This window comes from Carettochelys insculpta, chromosome 13 (assembly GCF_033958435.1).
Source record: "Carettochelys insculpta isolate YL-2023 chromosome 13, ASM3395843v1, whole genome shotgun sequence".
Classification (NCBI taxonomy): domain Eukaryota; kingdom Metazoa; phylum Chordata; order Testudines; family Carettochelyidae; genus Carettochelys; species Carettochelys insculpta.
This window is the reverse complement of record NC_134149.1, coordinates 45,876,689-45,893,689: the sequence shown is the minus strand read 5'-3', so window position 1 is coordinate 45,893,689 and position 17,001 is coordinate 45,876,689. Positions and strand designations below refer to the sequence as shown.

General features: G+C 52.0%; 1 protein-coding gene across 1 annotated transcript in view; it reads right to left on the bottom strand.

Annotated features, from left to right (window-relative positions):
* MPP1 (MAGUK p55 scaffold protein 1) overlaps positions 1–10,373 on the bottom strand; it is a 41,189-nt gene extending 30,816 nt beyond the window's left edge. Inside the window, exon 1 of the mRNA XM_075008123.1 lies at positions 10,105–10,373. Within this exon, the coding sequence (XP_074864224.1) occupies positions 10,105–10,206 (102 nt within the window). The 5' untranslated portion in view covers positions 10,207–10,373. The remainder of the gene's footprint in view (positions 1–10,104) is intronic.
* Between the last annotated feature and the right edge of the window lie 6,628 nt (positions 10,374–17,001).

Sequence of the window (17,001 nt, the reverse complement as noted above, 5' to 3'; positions counted from 1 at the left end):
CAACCCCAGATACATCCGCTTAGAAGTGCCAACCTAAACACTCCACGGGGCTGCCTCAGCCAGGACCAGCCACACTGGGGTTCAACAGGGAGCAGCACCCTTCTAAGCCAGTCGGCCAACTTGTTCTGCCTTAAGCATTGGCATTAAATAACTGTAGCTTCCCAGCACGGACACCCAGGCAACTGCAGAGGGAAAAGCACTCGGAGCTAGGAGGTACCTGAGAGAGCAGGAATGCAAAGCAGTCTCTCCGTCGCCAACTCTCACCAAATTTTCATGCGTTGTGCAATACTGAGCGTGTTTCATGAAGTCCCAGCTCCTGGATTCCCACAATTAGGTGACAACGTCAGTTAAGTACATTTCTAGCCCTTGCTGTCCCTACGAGTGGTTTGAAAAAGTGACCCTCTCCAATCAAGTACAAAGAGTGCTATGGTGTTAGTTTTATTAAGTGTCCTGACTTTGAAGCCTATTTTTCCCAGCCTGACATGCACTTTGTGTGCCCTGGGTCGACAATACAGGAGAATCTCAAAGTAGGACCACCTCAGTTATGGCCTGACCACCCAACCACATCCCTCATTTGGAATGGGAAGAACGCAATCAGGCAGCAGCAGAGACCAAAAGAGCAGAGACAGAACAAGGTTGGATTAAACATACACCACTCCAAAAACAACATGGTAGGGACCCAGTTTCTGTACTTGTTTCATTTAAATTAAGAAAAAAAAGCAGCATTTTCATTCGGCAGAGTAAGGTCTCAACACTTATTCGGTCTGACCCAGAATGCTGGGGTTGGGGTACTATCAGCCTCCATTCCAAGTTGGCACCAGTCACGAACCAAAAGGACAAAAGGATCATTTGTAACGGTCTTACCAAGCCTGACTGGGTTAGCAGCCATGACCCCAGGAACAGTGCCACAGCCTGTTCCGTGTGAGCTGACCGCATTGGCTGTGTGGCGTATGAGCTGTTGCACCTTTGAGAGCCCGGGCCACGAAGGTCTGGCAGTGCTGGCTGCTGGAGCAGGCTCTCAGTCCCACCGAGGGAGAGGAAACATCTGCAGGAGGCTCACAGCACAGAGAGCACCGTGAGGAGCCAGCTGAAGTGAAAACAGACGGCACGCCAGCTCAGCACAATCCAGGCAGAGATAAGACGTCTCACTGCCGTACCTCGCTGGAAAACAAGGCCACAGGCAAGTCAGAGCCCAGGATCCACCTGTGCCACATCTGAGGTTCAGGCTCAGTTCCTCTGGGCGACAGCTCCCAAGGTCGATGGACCAGCCCTGTAGTGGGTGGCAGAGAAGAGGGCCCCAGGAGCTGCTCCTCTGCACAAAGTGGCCTTGGTGGTGCTGTGCAGACAGGCCACGCTGCATCAGGCACTCTGGCAGAGCCCTGCTAGCATCACGAGTTCCAAGGGAGGGGGCAGGGCATCCACTCAGCCACCACAGATACCAACCCACCCCCTCCCAGCGCTCTGCTGAGAGCACGGCTGAGCTACCAGGTCAGTCCGCTGGCCCTGGCAGCAAACTCTGGAGCATCTGAAATCCAGACCTGAATTTTGCAATGGGCCCCCCTACTCCCCCATTTTTAAAACGAGCTGAACCCAGACCCCAGCCTGGAGATGGGAGACTCCTTGGAAAGGCCAAAGCCCGCCGGGACGTTTTCCAGTGTGCTGATAGTGCCATTGACACTTGCATTCTTGCTCCCCATCCTCCAGTGCTCCTGAGCCAGATGCTCTGATCACACCCAGCCAAAGCGCAGAGCTGGGGTTACCGCTCCCTGCAAAGCAATGCAGACAGCTCTGGGAGGAAGCAGCTCTCGAGCACAGCACTCAAGGAATCAACCCTCAGAAGGGATCAAAGCCCCTAATAAATCCGTTACTGTGCAAAAGACTTGCCCAGGGAGGGCTCAGTAGATAAAGCCCTTAATCAGTGCAAAGGAGATGTCCCCCCAGTAGCAACAACGTACACTGGGCTTGGTTGTAAACAGGACAGATTCCATTAAGCAAAACAGGAGTGTTTAAGTGGTTCTAAGAACACAGGCAGAGCAAAGTAAGTTACCAAATCAAACAAGAAAAAGCACACAGCTAAGCCTATTTGTGGGGTCTTACCCTAAGCAGCTGTCTGGATACCAGGTGAAATCTTCAGGTCAGAAATGATCTTATCCTGACCTGGGTCTCCAGTACAGTTCTCGGTCTCTCTGAGGGTGCGCCAGGCAATTTCCAAGGCAATCCTGGGGAAGTGGAGGCAGCAAGCAGCCCCAGCTGTACAAAGGCAGCCAAGCTCCACCCTGATGCAGCAGCAGGGAACCCACGCAAGGTGATCAAACATTAACTTCACAGCAATTAGATCATCCAAAGAGTTGTCGCCCCTGTCCAGAGATCAGCCAGAAACATCCTGCTCCCTGGCATGCTGGTAAGGGAGTGGGGGCCATCTGCCTCCACTCCCTGCCCCCTCCTCACCCACTCCCTCAGGTGAGCTTTGGGCAGAAAGACCAGGGCTCCCATGGGAAACCCTGACTGGCCGGGCCAGAGGCCAAGGCGGCCCGCAGAAACCCAAGGGTGATGCTGAGCCACTGCCAGCTCCAGGCTGGCACAGCAACCCACACACAGCTGTGAGCAACAAACCAGGCCAGGTCCACTGTGCAGTCAGCTGTGAATGGGAGGCGCTAGCCTGCTCCCTGCGCTCAGCACGGCCCCACTGCCACTCTCAGACAGAACCAACAGGCGCTGGCGACTCAACTGCCCAGGCTTGCTTGGGGCTGGCCACAGAGCCCTTCACACAGCGCTTACTTGCTCAGACCCAGCCATCGGGGTACCTGGCAAATCCCACCACAGGCCATGTGCCAAGCACATCTCCAACCCAGCAGCACTGTTGGCACATCCACCATGAGAACAGAACAGCCGTCCTGGGTGAGAGCAGCCCGGCGTCCTGTCTGCCAACAACCGCCAGCGAGAGATCCATCCCCTCGTCTCCAGGCAGAGGCTCGGGACTCCAGAGCACAGGGCTGCCACCCTGCCCATCTGAGCTAACAGCCACAGAGGGGCCTGCCCTCCGCACATGCCCCCTTCACAGCAGCCCCAGCAGATGCCAAAGAACCAACTGGCAACAGAGACAGAACTCTCCTCCCACCGGGGCTCAGGCCTAAGGCACGCTGGCGGAGCAAGGTGGGTGGGGGAAGCCTGGCTGCTGTGCTTTCCCTAGTGAATGAGGAGTGCCCACCTGTCTCTCTCCAGGGGCCTTCTTCTGTCCCCTGCAGGATACAAATGGTCCCCCTTGGGATCCACTCAGGTCCCCTGCAGGAGGAGGGACCCCTGGGCTGTCCACCTGGCACTGCTCTCCAGCACTCCCAGCACAATTCAGCAAGAGGCACAACAGTGCACCAGGGGTCAGGGACCCGCTCTCTTTGCCACTGCCACCCACTCCTGAGATACAGAGCACAGCCCCCTGTGGCTGAATGAGTATTCCAAGCACCTGCACTACAAAGAGCGTGGGAATGAGGTCAGACAGCCTGAGATGACTTGAGAGCAGAGCATTTTATTTCTCAAAGTGCTTTTTCATTGCAATTCACTTTTACTTGGAAAAATACAAAATTCGTTAAAAACAAACTTGGAATACAAAACATTCTGACAAACTCAAAATTATCTGCCATTATCTTCAAGGGAAGCAGGATGAGACCCTTGAATGTACTTGAGGTTGGATCATTAGTAAGATTTACTAACATTTTCTCACTGCATCCTCAAATGCTGTAAGAAAAGTTCCTGATAGATGTTGGTGAGACTTAGGGTAACATACAAGTGCGTGAGAGATAGGGCCAGAATGAGGAGGGAACGCAGAATAGCATTTAGCATGAGTTTTATGGCTGTCAAGGGATTTAAAAAAATTAAGGATTAATCATGCAACTGTTTTATTAAATAATAATACCGTTTATTTAAATATCTGTGAATGTCTTCTATATTTTCAAGCATTTTTTCTGCTTCACACAGAATACAAAGGGTACAGTACTCACTTTATTTTTGATTACAAGTATTTTCACTGTAAAGATAAACTTTTATTTTTCAATGCACCTCATACAAGTGCTGTAGTGCAATCTTGATCATGAAAGTTGAAATTGCAAATGTAGAATTATACACAAAAAGCTGCATTCATAAATAAAACAGCGTAAAACTTTAGCACTTATAAATCTATCCAATCCTATTTCCTGTTCAGTCAATCGCTCAGACAAACAAGTTTCTTTACATTTGCAGGAGAGAGCGCTGCCCACTTCTTGAAAGTGGGAGCAGGCACTCACCTGGCACTGTTGTAGCCTGCATCAGAAGACATTTACTTGTCAGATGCACTAAATATTTGTATTCCTCTTTGTGCTTTGGCCATCACACCCTCTGGAATAGTGGCTGAACAGCGAAGGGTCATATGAATCTTTAGTGCATCTGGCCACAAAAATCTTGCAGTGCTGGCTACAGAAGACATACATGAATGCCTGTTATCAGTTTCACATGACACTGTAAACAAGAGGTGGGCAGCATTACCGCCCAAAAATATTAAGAAACTTGTTTGCATGATTGGCTGAACAAGAACGCTTGAGCGGACTTGAAGTTCTGCATTATTTTATTTGTGAAAGCTGCTATGTAACAAAAAACACCCACATGTGTAAGTTGCACTTCCATAATAAAGAGATTGCACTACAGTACAGGTTGAACCTCTCTCATCGGGCACCCTTGGGACCTTATCAGTGCCAGATGAGGGAATCTGCAAGACCACAGGAGGTTGTTGTCTAGCAACATTATCAACACTGCCACTTCTTACTGAGCTTACTTACTTACTTACATACTGAGCTTACTGAATGTCTTAGAAGACATTCAGGGTAAATCACAGCTAAACAGCAGCACAGACCATTGAGAGCCAGGACTGGTGGTTGTAAACAAACTTTATGGAACCACAAGAAGCCTGACCATCCCCATGATAAGTGGTTGTACGGCTAAAGAAAATCATTCTGGATTATGGATGTTGCCGGACGAGAGAGTTCAGTCATAGAGAGGTTAAACCTGTACTTGCATGAGATGAACTGAAAAATAAGATCATAGTATCCTAGGGCTGGAAGGGATGTTAGGTCATCTAGTCCAATCCCCTGCCTAAAGCAGGATCATCCCCAATAAAATCATCCTAGCCAGGACTGTCAAACCCAAGACTTAAAAACTTCTACGTAATACATTCCAGTGCTTCACCACCCTCCTGTGGAAATAGATTTTCCTAATATCCAACCTACACGTCCCCCTCTGTAATTTCAGACCATTGCTCCTTGTTCTGCTCACCGTCTCTACTGAGAACAGCCTCTCTCCATTCTTTTTACAGCCTCCCTTCAGGAAGTTGAAGGCTGCTTTCAAATCACCACTCACTCTTCTCTTCTGCAAACTAAATAAGCCCAAATCCCTCAGCCTCTCCTCATAGGTCATGTGCGCCAGTCCCCTAATCATTTTCGCTGCCCTCTTCTGAACCCACTCCAATGCATCCACATCCTTTCTATATGGGGGCGGGGGCCCAGAACTGGACACAATACTCCAGGTGTGCCCTCACCCGTGCCAAGTAGAGGGGAATAGCAGCTTCTCTAGATCTGCTGGAAATGCTTCTCCTAATGCACCCCAATATACCATTAGCCTTCTTGGGTATAAGGACACACTGCTGACCCATATTCAGCCTCTCAGTGGCTGTAATCCCCAGGTCCTTCTCTGCTGCACTGCTACTTAGCCAGTCAGTCTCCAGCCTGTAACAGCGTTTGGGATTCTTCTGTCTCCCAAGTTGAGGACTTGGCACTTCTCCTTTTTGAACCTAATCAGATTTCTTTTGGCCGAATCCTCCAATTTGTCTAGGTCACTCCGGACCCTAGTCCTACCCTCCAACATACTTACCTCTCCCGTTAACTAAGCACACTTGCTGCAGGTGCAATCCGTTCCCTTATCCATGTCACCAATAAAGATGTTGAATGATACTGGCCCTAGAACCAATCCTTGGGGCACTTCACTTGAAATCAACTGCCTACCAGACAAAGACATTGATCCCTACCCGTTTGGCCTGACCCTCTAGCCAGCTTTCTATCCATCTTACAGTCCATGTACCCCATCCATGCTTCCTTAACTTATGGGCAAGAATGTTGGGGGAGACCATATCAAAAGCTTTCCTGAAGTCAGTGTATCACATCCATTGACTTCCCCATGTCCATAGAGCCAGTTACCTCATCACAGAAGCTAATCAGATTGCTCAGGAACCACTTGCCCTTGGTGAATCCATGTTGACAACTCTTGGTCACTTTCCCCTCTTCCAAGTGCTCCAAAATGGGTTCCTTGAGGATCCCCTCTGTGATTTTTCCAGGAACTGAGGTGAGGCTGACTGGTCTATAGTTCCCTGGATTGTCCTCCTTTCCTGTTTTAAAGATGGGCAGGACATTTGCCTTTTCCCAGTCAACCGGGATCTCTCCCGATCTCCATTAGTTTTGAAAGATAACGGCCAAAGGCTCTGCAATGATATCTGACAATTCCCTCAGTACCCTTGGATGCATTAAATCTGGACCCATGGATTTGTGTGCATCTAGCTTTTCTAAGTAGCTCAACCTGTTCTTTCCCCACCGAGGGCTGCCCACCTCCTTCCCATACAGCATTGCCTAGTGCCGCAGTCTGGCAAAGACGGGCAAAAAAAGCACTGAGTACTTCAGTCTTTCCCACATCATCTGTTACCAGGTTACCTTCCTCATCACAATGCACAGTAACAGCCCCACACCCTCCCTGATAACCCTCTTATTGTTCACTTTCCTGTAGAAACCCTTCTTGTTGCCCTTCACGTTCATTGTGCTTTCACCTTTCTGATTGCCCCCTGGCATTCTCCAGCCATATATTTATACTCCTCCTTAGTCATCTGTCCAAGTTTCCACTTCTTATACACATCCCTCTTGAATTTAAGCTCACTAAGGATTTCCCTGGTAAGCCATGCTGGTTGCCTACCATATTTGCTTTTCTTACTGCGCATCAGGATGGTTTGATCCTGTGCCTTCAATAGACTTCTTTAAAATACTATTTCTTTTATCACTTTTGCAGTGCAAATATGTGTAATCAATCTTAAATGAGCACTGTACCCTTTCCAGTCTGTGCCGGAATGGAAATCAATATATTTGGAAATACAGAATACATCCTAAATTTTTAGTAAATTTAAATGTGTATTCTTTAATTTGACTGTACGCTTATAACTACAGTTAATTAATTGCACCATTTTATTAAGTAATTGCATGAGTTAACTGCAATTAATCAACAGCCCTAATTTGTACAACAAGCTGGTCCCCGTTTTCCCAGAAAAAAATCTTGACTCCAGGGCAGCCAGGCTTGCTCTATAGGAGATTTCATAACCTCTCCAAATGTAGGGAGAGAGAAACAATCTATTCTCTCCACTGGCACAGAGCTCAGACTGTGCCTCAACACTTTGAGAATCTGGGCTAAACAGCTTCATAAATGCAGCTTTGCACCATCAGAGACATGCCTTCTCTGTAGCGCCAGCCCCAGACCTTCTGCCCAATGCCCTGCCCCTTCTGGGGTTGCCCAGAGCCAGACCATGACCAGTACCAAAATTCACAGAGTGGTTCCTCTGTAAAAGTTACTGCCCACCCATGATTAAAGCTGTCACACCGACACTTGAAGTCTCTGAGGCCACAATAATTTACACCCACCACGGAGCCAGCTGTGGGATGACAGGATGGCAGCTGGGGTGTGTGTGTGTATGTGAAAAAAGTTTCTTTGGCTTGAGTGAACCAAAACCCACCTTCCACCTAGCTTTCCTAGCAGGACCAGATTTCTGCCACCACAAAGCAAGAGATTCCAGAGTTTGGCTGAGAGCTCACAAATAACTCACTCACGACGAGTGGCTGTGTTTTTTTTCCAGTGCTTTATTGCACAACAGGGTGGGTTAAGGATAAAGTTTCAGTATGATCTCCAATTTCCCCCCTGCTTCTGTGGGTTTAAAAAGAGAAGCAGTCGTTGCTCAACTGCGCAGCTTCGCAGCCTGAAAGCTACACACGCTAACAGTGCTGAGATTCCAGGGCACTTCTGGGAGCAATTGACTAGATCCTCAGCTGATGTAAAATGTCATAGGTCCATTGACTACACTGAGGTTTCCCCAATTTATGCCAGCTGAGAATGAAGCCCTGAAGCAGGGCGGCACGCTGCAGATGTTTTCTAAACCTATTCCGCTGCCATTCATCCAGGGCTGTTGTACGTGAAGCTGGTCACACCATGAGCAGTGATTCAGCAGCAGAAATTAGGAAGCCTACCCCAGTTTCGCACAACTAAAACCATTGCCACATCTCCAGCCTGATGCATGGACCTGCTTCCCAGAGGTTGCTCAGCTGCTAAACCAGCTCATGTGACAGACAGGCAGTTCCAGTTCAGACCAGCTACAACTTTGCAGTAAAAACAAGAACGAACCTCATCTTAGCCTAGTGCTGCAGCCTTTTTCCTCCCACTCATAACCTGTTTCCTACCCCAGGGCAAAATGGCAAATCCTCTTCACATCTTCCCCAGAACCCCCTCCACCTCCAAGCAGCCATGCCTCACCCCATCCCCGCCCTCTGACCCCACCTTTATCCACCCAGAGAGGAGAGCCACCTCTGAAACGCTGTCATGTGAGGATGCCAAGAAAACAAAGCAGGACAATTTGTTACAGATTCAACTACAGCTGCTAGACCCTCAGCTACCCCCCGCCCAGCCCACACGTCCCTTGCGCCCTGGATTTGTATCTGCAGCGCTCCCTACTCTCTGGTTAGAGTTTCCTCTCTGTTCCTTGGCCGGAGTGCCCAGAGCCAATTGACGTTACCTCCGTATCAGCCAGGGAGGCAGCAGCAGAGTAACAGAATGCACCCTCCCTGCTCCGCAATGTTCAGCCACAGCACCCCCCAGCTCTAACCCTGATTACACTCATGCCCTTGTTACACAGCGCTAATGCTGCTGGTTTCACGGATTCACACCAGAGCGAGCCGGAGCAGGATGAGGGCCATAGTCTCTGCCAGCCTGGGGGGCAGAGAGGGGTGGGAGGCAAGGAACTGGAGTCCTAAATGCTGACCTCTTTGGTGCTGTGCAGAGCAGCAGTTGCTGAAGCCAGCCTCTACCCTTCGGTGTGTGAGGACACAAAAAGCCACATGGGGGAAGGAGCTCTCCAGGGGCCAAAGAGCTGAAGTGAAGGAGAAGGGAGAGACTTTGCAACTTCCACCTGTGGGTCTCGAAGCATATCTCGAGAGGGATCCTCAGCCCCACTGCACAGATGGGGAACCTGAGCAAGAGTGCAGCAGAGGCTTGTCCCAATTCATGCCAGGAGCCCCAGAGGCCGTAGCTCCCAGTGCCACGCTCTACTGTCCCTGCTTTGCCAGCCGGAGGGAGGGTGATTGGAGCTGTACCACAAACGCACAGCCAACTTCTCGGCCACCTCAGTCTCTCCTTGAGGACGTTAGCAGGGAGAGCACCATTTGCACACCTGATTGGAAACACCCTACCTCAGGCCAGGCTGCTCATGGCCGTGGGGACATCTGGGCTGGCACTGTGAAAATATACCAGCATTCATCGTGCTGCAGAAGCCAGTCTTGTCCCCACTGCACTGCAAAAGCCAGGCAGCAGCAGCAGCAGCAGCCCCAGCATCCGGCGCAAAGCGGAGGCAACGGAAGCAGGGGCTGGCTCCATGGGGAGCTGCCAGTGTCTCTGCTGTGCCCCACAGGGAGCTCGGGGTGACCGTCGCCTGAGGACAAAGCTGGGGAGAGGCTAGGAAAGCCTGGCTGGTGCGGCTCGGGGAACCCCCAAGCCCAGCCCTCTGCCTGCGCCTGGGAACGCAGCCGGGCCACCCCAGGGAGCGAGGGCTGGCCTCAGACCCAGGCCAGGCGCAGGGGGTGCCGCACCTGCAGCGGAGCGGGCAGGGACGATGCTGCGGGGTGGGTGTCCCTGACCCCGGGAAGGGCCCCCAGAGCGGGCTGCGGGCGCCGCCAAACTGCCCCGGGGGCTGAACTGGGGGGAGGGGCCTTACGGCAACCCCCCAGGCCTCGCGGGGGGGCGCAGAGCCCGCGGCTGCCCCCATGCGGCCCCTGCGGCGCCCCTCACCTCGGCCTTGGGCCGGCTCTGCAGCAGATGCTCCAGGTACAGGTCGGACAGCGCCGTCCGCATGCTGCTCACGCTGGCGCCGCGGCTGGCCTTGAGCGTCATGCCGGGCTCCGGGCTCCGGGCTCCGGCCCCGCTCCCGCTCGGGGCGCCGCAGAGGAAGGAAGCGCCGGGCGCGGGATCTCCCTCCGCCTTCCCCGGTCCCGGTCCCGGTCCCGCCCCCAGGAGGAGGGTCAGGCGGGGGGCGGAATGGCGCCGCCAAAGCGCACAGCTTCCCCCGCCCCCAACCTCCCTGCACCCCCCCAGCCCCGCCCCCAACCCCCCTGCAGCCCCAGCTCCGCCCCCTCTGCCCCGCCCCCAACCACACTGCACCCCCCCCAGCTCCGGCACCCCCAGCTCCGCCCCCTGCCCCGCCCCCAACCTCCCTGCACCACCCCTGCCCCGCCCCCAACGGCCCGGCACCCCCAGCTCCGCCCCCCGCCCCGCCCCCAACCTCCCTGCACCACCCCTGCCCCGCCCCCAACTGCCCGGCACCCCCAGCTCCGCCCCCCGCCCCGCCCCGCCCCCAACCTCCCTGCACTACCCTGCCCCGCCCCCAACCACACTGCACCCCCAGCTCCGCCCCCAACAGCCCGGCGCCCCCAGCTCCGCCCCCTGCCCCGCCCCCAACCTCCCTGCACCACCCCTGCCCCGCCCCCAACGGCCCGGCGCCCCCAGCTGCGTCCCCTCTGCCCCGCCCCTAACCGCCCGGCACCCCCAGCTCCGCCCCCCGCCCCGCCCCCAACCTCCCTGCCCCACCCCTGCCCCGCCCCCAACAGCCCGGCACCCCCAGCTCCGCCCCCTGCCCCGCCCCCAACCTCCCTGCACCACCCCTGCCCCGCCCCCAACGGCCCGGCGCCCCCAGCTGCGTCCCCTCTGCCCCGCCCCTAACCGCCCGGCACCCCCAGCTCCGCCCCCCGCCCCGCCCCCAACCTCCCTGCCCCACCCCTGCCCCGCCCCCAACAGCCCGGCACCCCCAGCTCCGCCCCCTGCCCCGCCCCCAACCTCCCTGCACCACCCCTGCCCCGCCCCCAACGGCCCGGCACCCCCAGCTGCGTCCCCTCTGCCCCGCCCGCAACCGCCCGGCACCCACAGCTCCGCCCCCAACCACACTGCACCACCCCTGCCCCGCCCCCAACGGCCCGGCGCCCCCAGCTCCGCCCCCTCTGCCCCCCCCCAACCACCCGGCACCCCCAGCCTCGTCCCCTGCCCCAACCCCAACCGCCCTGCACCTCCAACAGCGTCCTCTCTGCCCCGCCCCCAAACAGCCCTGCACCCCCAGCATAGGGCCTTTCTACTGATGGTGCACAGTCACATTTTCCTTCGTGCACCTAACAAAATTTAATCTGCTTGTGGGTGGAAAAAATTAAGAGGGAAACTCGGCCATGAGGTCTGCATCCTAAGCCCAGATTCCCTGGCAGTATACCGATCTGTTGTTTTGGTTCAGACCCGTCTCTGGATGCAAGGTCAGCGAGCCTTTGCTTGCACCATCTCCCTGCAAACAGATAGGGCTTTCACGCCTCTTTGTGGGTCACATCTGTCACCTTGCCCAGTGCTGAGGAGCAGGAGTTGGATGGAGAGTCAGAAGCCCTAGCTTCTATTCCCAGCCCTCTGCTGACCTTGTGCAGGTCATCCCTCCGTTCTCCCTCCTACCCTTTGTCTGTTTTGACTACTGTGCTTAGATAGTAGAGGACAGCTGGTGCCCTTAAGAGCCGACAGTGTTTGTATGGTGTCTAGTACAAGGAGACCCTGATGCTGGCTGGGCCCTCTAGCTGCTGAAAGTCCCTCACGTCAGAGTGCCGCCTGCTTGGGAGGGACAAGCACCAACTGGGAACCGCAGCCAGGAATAGGGTGACCACGTTGCCCTATTGGAAATATGGGACACTGGCCTCCAGGGATGGGGGACAGGCTGCTGTCCCATCTCAGGGCTCCTCAGCGAAGGGGGCAGATGCCCCACAGTGTGGCACCAGGGATGAGGGCTCCTAGGGGGATGGGGGCTCCATGCAATGAAGAGGCTGCCCAGTGGCAGAGCGCACCAGTGGGGCGCACCCCAGCAGAGGAGCTCCCTGGCAGTGTGGGCTGCTGCCTCAAGACACCAGGTGCCAGGGAACAGGAGCCCCACAAAATATGGGACAATTAGCCCATTGTGAAATGCCTGTGAGACAGCTTAAATCATGGACTGTCCCAGGAAAATGGGACAGATGGTTTATCCCCTTAAAATGGCGTCCTTTCCAAATAAACACTGTAAACAAGAATGGGCCTGAGATTTTGTGTAGTTTTGTGAGGCTCATGATCGGTGCCTTTGGGCCAAGTGTGGCAAAAGCCCTCCTCTCTACATGGCAGTGTCACATCCGGATTGCCAAAAGCCAAATATGTCAGCACACAGAGTAAGGAATGGGGCCTGGGCATGGATGTGGGCAGGGCTTGAAGCTCTGTGTCAGGGTAACAGCCCCATAGGAAGGTAAACTGACAAAGCACTTTGCTCATTTATTGGGATCCCTTTCAATAACAGACCATCAGAAGGTAGAAACTGCAGCTCTGTGGATTTATCTATACAGGCACCTCCCAGGAAAATTAATCCGAAGTAACTCAAGGGGTGAAGTGAAAGCGGATCAGTTAAATTGTACGTGGAGATTTTGGCAAACCAAGAAAGTGCCTGAACCACAATTGCTCAATGCTAAAGCAGGCAGGCAGGCAGTTAATGGGCTTACACAGCAGCCTTAGCGTGACCGAGTCAGGAGGGGAGGGGCCTTGATACCACTGGAAGGGCAGCCTGACCCCACGTCCTTTTTGATGATGAGTTCTCTGTCAAAACTGCTGCAATGTGCATTTAGAAAACAGGAAGCCGGTCTACGTGCTCTCAGGGATGTGCCTGCCTCAGGGCCTGCAGCCTCCGAAACCACACATCTTGTACTAGATGATCAGAGGCAAGCTCTTATATTGGACATAGACATGTCTGGGGCATGACATGTTATTGTCATACTCATTAATAAATAGGGAACAAAGTTTGGGGCAGAGGGGCTTTTCCGGGACTCTCTCTGGACACATCTTGTGGTCCCCGCTGGCAGACAGAAGACTGGTGCCATGCTGCTTGAGAGCGGCACCCAACTTCAGTAATGACTGAGGGCTGGGGGGGCGTGTTTCACGAAGTTTCTGCAGACACATGTAACTGCCCAAGATTACGGGTACATCTATGATACCAAGTTTTGTCACCACAAAACAGCAAGTGTTCACACTGCATTGCGACTTGTATAGGGAAAAAGCAACCTGTTCCAGTGACATAAAACTTCCACCCTTACAAGGGACTTTTTTCTTTTCCCTCCTTTTATCGTGGCCAAAGAGCCAGTGCAGACCCTGCTGTTGGTTTGTGGACAGAACTGGCTTCCACCAGTATCCCACAATGCCTCACTGAGTCCTCTGCTCAGCGTTTTGATCTCTGCTGCCCTGCAGGCATGCCCTGCCCCATCCCCTTCCCCTGCCCTTCCAGAAGCAGCTGACAGCTGAGTGAGCTGCTCCCCTAGGGATGCTCCTGTTCTGCCGTGCACTCGGGACACATGGGCAGCTGGAGGGCTGCTGCAGGGAGAGGTGGGCCAGGCTGCTGCGATGCTCTGACATTCCTCTGCCCAGAGAGCACTCAGAGCTACTCATGATGCCACTCCTGGCAGCTGAGGATCCTGTGGGAGAATTGGGAAGTATCACCTCGGCCTTCTCACAACCCTGCACTGCCGGAGAGGCACCCACAGCACATTGCTCACACTGTCACTGCTGGTGCCCCCACTGTGGACGTGATCAGCTGACAGAGGGAGTAAGTGTGAACACCCTCTGGTGAGCTTTGTTTTGTCGACTTTTGGGTGTCGGTATAAATTCTGTCAACAAAACTTGGTTGTGTGGACCAGTGCTTCCCCAATGGTGTTCCGCGGCAGGAACCATGGGGTCGTGCGAAGTGAAAATATGGTTTTTGTGAGAAAATTCCATGGCAATAGCTGACTCCTCTGTGGCTCCCTGCCCTGCTGCCACTGAAACGGTAGAACTAAACTGAACTGGTTTAATGGCTGGCAGAGTGGCAGGAGGGGTCCAGCTGTTAAACCAAATGAACGTAGTTTCATTTAAGCAGAAAGAACTTGAAGTCCTAATAAATAAATACAACGATGACATAATTGGTATCACAGAGACTTGGTGGGATAATACACATGATTAGAATATTGGTATAGAAGGGTACCACTTACTCAGGAAGGATACGCTGGGTAAACAGGGAGGAGGTATAGGAGGAGTTGCCTTATATATATTAAAAATCTGCACACCTGGACTGAGGTGGAGATGGATGCAGGAGACAGATGCATTGAGAGTCTCTGGGTTAGGTTAAAAAGGGATAAAAACCAAGGCTGATGTCATGCTAGGGGTCTACTGCAGCCCACCTACCTAGGTAGAAGAAGTGGATGATGCTTTTTCTAAGCAATTAAGAAAATCATCCAACACACAGGATTTGGTGGTGATGGGTAACTTCAACTATCCAGACAAGTTGGGAAACTCATAAAGTGAGGCACAGACTATCCAGAAAGTTCTTGGGCTGCACTGATGACAATTTTTTATTTCAGAATGTGGAAAAGGCTACTCGGGGGAAGCAGGTCTAGATTTGATTTTAACAAATAGGGAGGAACTGGTTGAGAATTTGAAAGTGGAAGGCAGCTTGGGAGAAAGCAACCATGAAATTATAGAGTTCATGATTCTAAGAAATGGTGAAAGGGAGACCAGCAAAACTGAGACAATGGAGTTCAGGAAGGCAGATTTTGATAAACTCAGAGAGCTGGTAGGAAAGGTCCCATGGGAAGCGAGACTAAGAGAATAAACAGCTGAAGACAGTTGGCAGTTTTACAAAGGGACACTATTAAAAAGCAAGCTGTACTGATGTGTAGGAAGGATAGAAAGTATGGTAAAAGACTGCCCTGGCTTAGCTAGGAGATCCTGAATGACCTCAAAATCAAAAAAGAGTCCTATAAAAAGTGGGGATTAGGAGAAATTATTACAAAAGGATGAATATAAGCAAACAGTACCTGTATGCAGGGGCAAGAGTAGAAAGGCCAAGGCACAAAACACGCTTAAACTAGCTAGAGACATAAAGGGAAACAAGAAGACATTCTGGCCGTGTTTACACATACAAGCTCATCCGGAAGAAGCTGGTGCTCTTCCAGAAGATCCTTGGAGTGTCTACGCATAAAGGTCACTCTTCCAGATTCCATACTCCACTTCCAAATCAGGAAGAGTGCCTTCTTCTGGAAGATTCTGTGAAACCACTCCTGTTGGGAGTGGCAGCCTGACTCTCGAGGTCCCTGGCAGGGGAGAATCAGGCTGCCCTCACTGACAGGAGAGGAGAAACTGACCAGCACACTCCTGTGACCAGTGGGCAGCGCAGAGACAGGCTCTCAGCTGCCTGACACTCACAAGAGACAGAAGAAGGACCAGGGCTGCAGTACTGGTCAGTTTCCTGGCTCCCCGCCAAGCTATGCAAAATTTGATTTATACATGGGGTTGCACAAGAGTGCAACCTCTGTGTAAGTCGGGGTTCTACTGCATATTAGAAGCAAAAGGAAGACCAAGGACAGGGTAGGTCCACTTCTCAGTGAAGAGGGAGAAACAACAATCAGGAAACTTGGAAAGGGCAGAGATGCTTAATAACTTCTTTGTTTCAGTCTTCACCAAGAGGGCCAATGCAGAAATGCCTAATATGGTGAATGCTAGTGTGAAGGCAGTAGGTTTAGAGGATAAAATAAAAAATGAACAAGTTAAAAATTACTTAGAAAAATTAGATGTCATCAAGTCATCAGGGCCTGATGAAATGTATCTAGAATACTCAAGCAGCTGATAAAGGAGGTATCAGAAACTTCAGCTATCATATTTGAAAAGTCCTGGAAGTCAGAAGAGATGCCAGAAGACTGGAAAAGGGCAAACCTAGTGCCCATCTATTAAAAGTGAAAAAAGTACAACCCAGGAAACTACAGTCTAGTCAGTTTAACTTCTGTGCTGGGAAAGATAATGAAACAAGCAATTAAGGAATTCACCTGCAAACATCTGGAAGAAAATAAGGTGATAGGTAACAGCCAGCATGGATCTGTGAAGACCAAATCATGCCAGACCAATGTGATGGCTTTCTATAACAGGACAACAAGTCTTGTGGATAAAGTTGAAGCGCTGATTGTGGTATATCTAGACTTTAGTAAGGCTGTTGATATGGTATTACACCATCTTCTTATCAATAAACTAGGCAAATACAACTTAGATGGGACTTCTTGAAGGTGGGTGCATAACTGTCTGGATAACTGTTCTCAGAGTAGTTATTAATGGTTCACAGTCATGCTAGAAGGGCATAATAAATGGGGTTCTCCAAGTGTCTGTTTTGGGACAAGATCTATTCAATATCTTCATCAATGGTTTAGATACTGGCATACAGAGTACGCTTATTAAGTTTGCAGATGATTCCAAGCCGGGAGGGGTTGCAGCTGCTCTAGAGGATAGGGTCAGAATTCAAAATGATCTGGACAAACTGGAGAAATGGTCTGAGGTAAACAGGATGAAGTTTAATAAGGACAAATGAAAAGTACTCCACTTAGGAAGGAACAATCAGCTTCCTACATACAGAATGGGAAGCAACTGTTTAGGAAGGAGTACTGTGGAAAGGGATTTGAGGGTCATAGTGGACCACAAGCTAAATATGAGTCAACAGGGTGATGCTGTTGCAAAAAAAAGCAAACATGATTCTGGGATGCTTTTATAGGACTGTTGAGAGCAAGACACTGAAAGTCATTCTTCCTCTCTACTCAGCGCTCATTGGGCCTCAGTTGAGGATTGTGTTCAGTTGTGGGCACC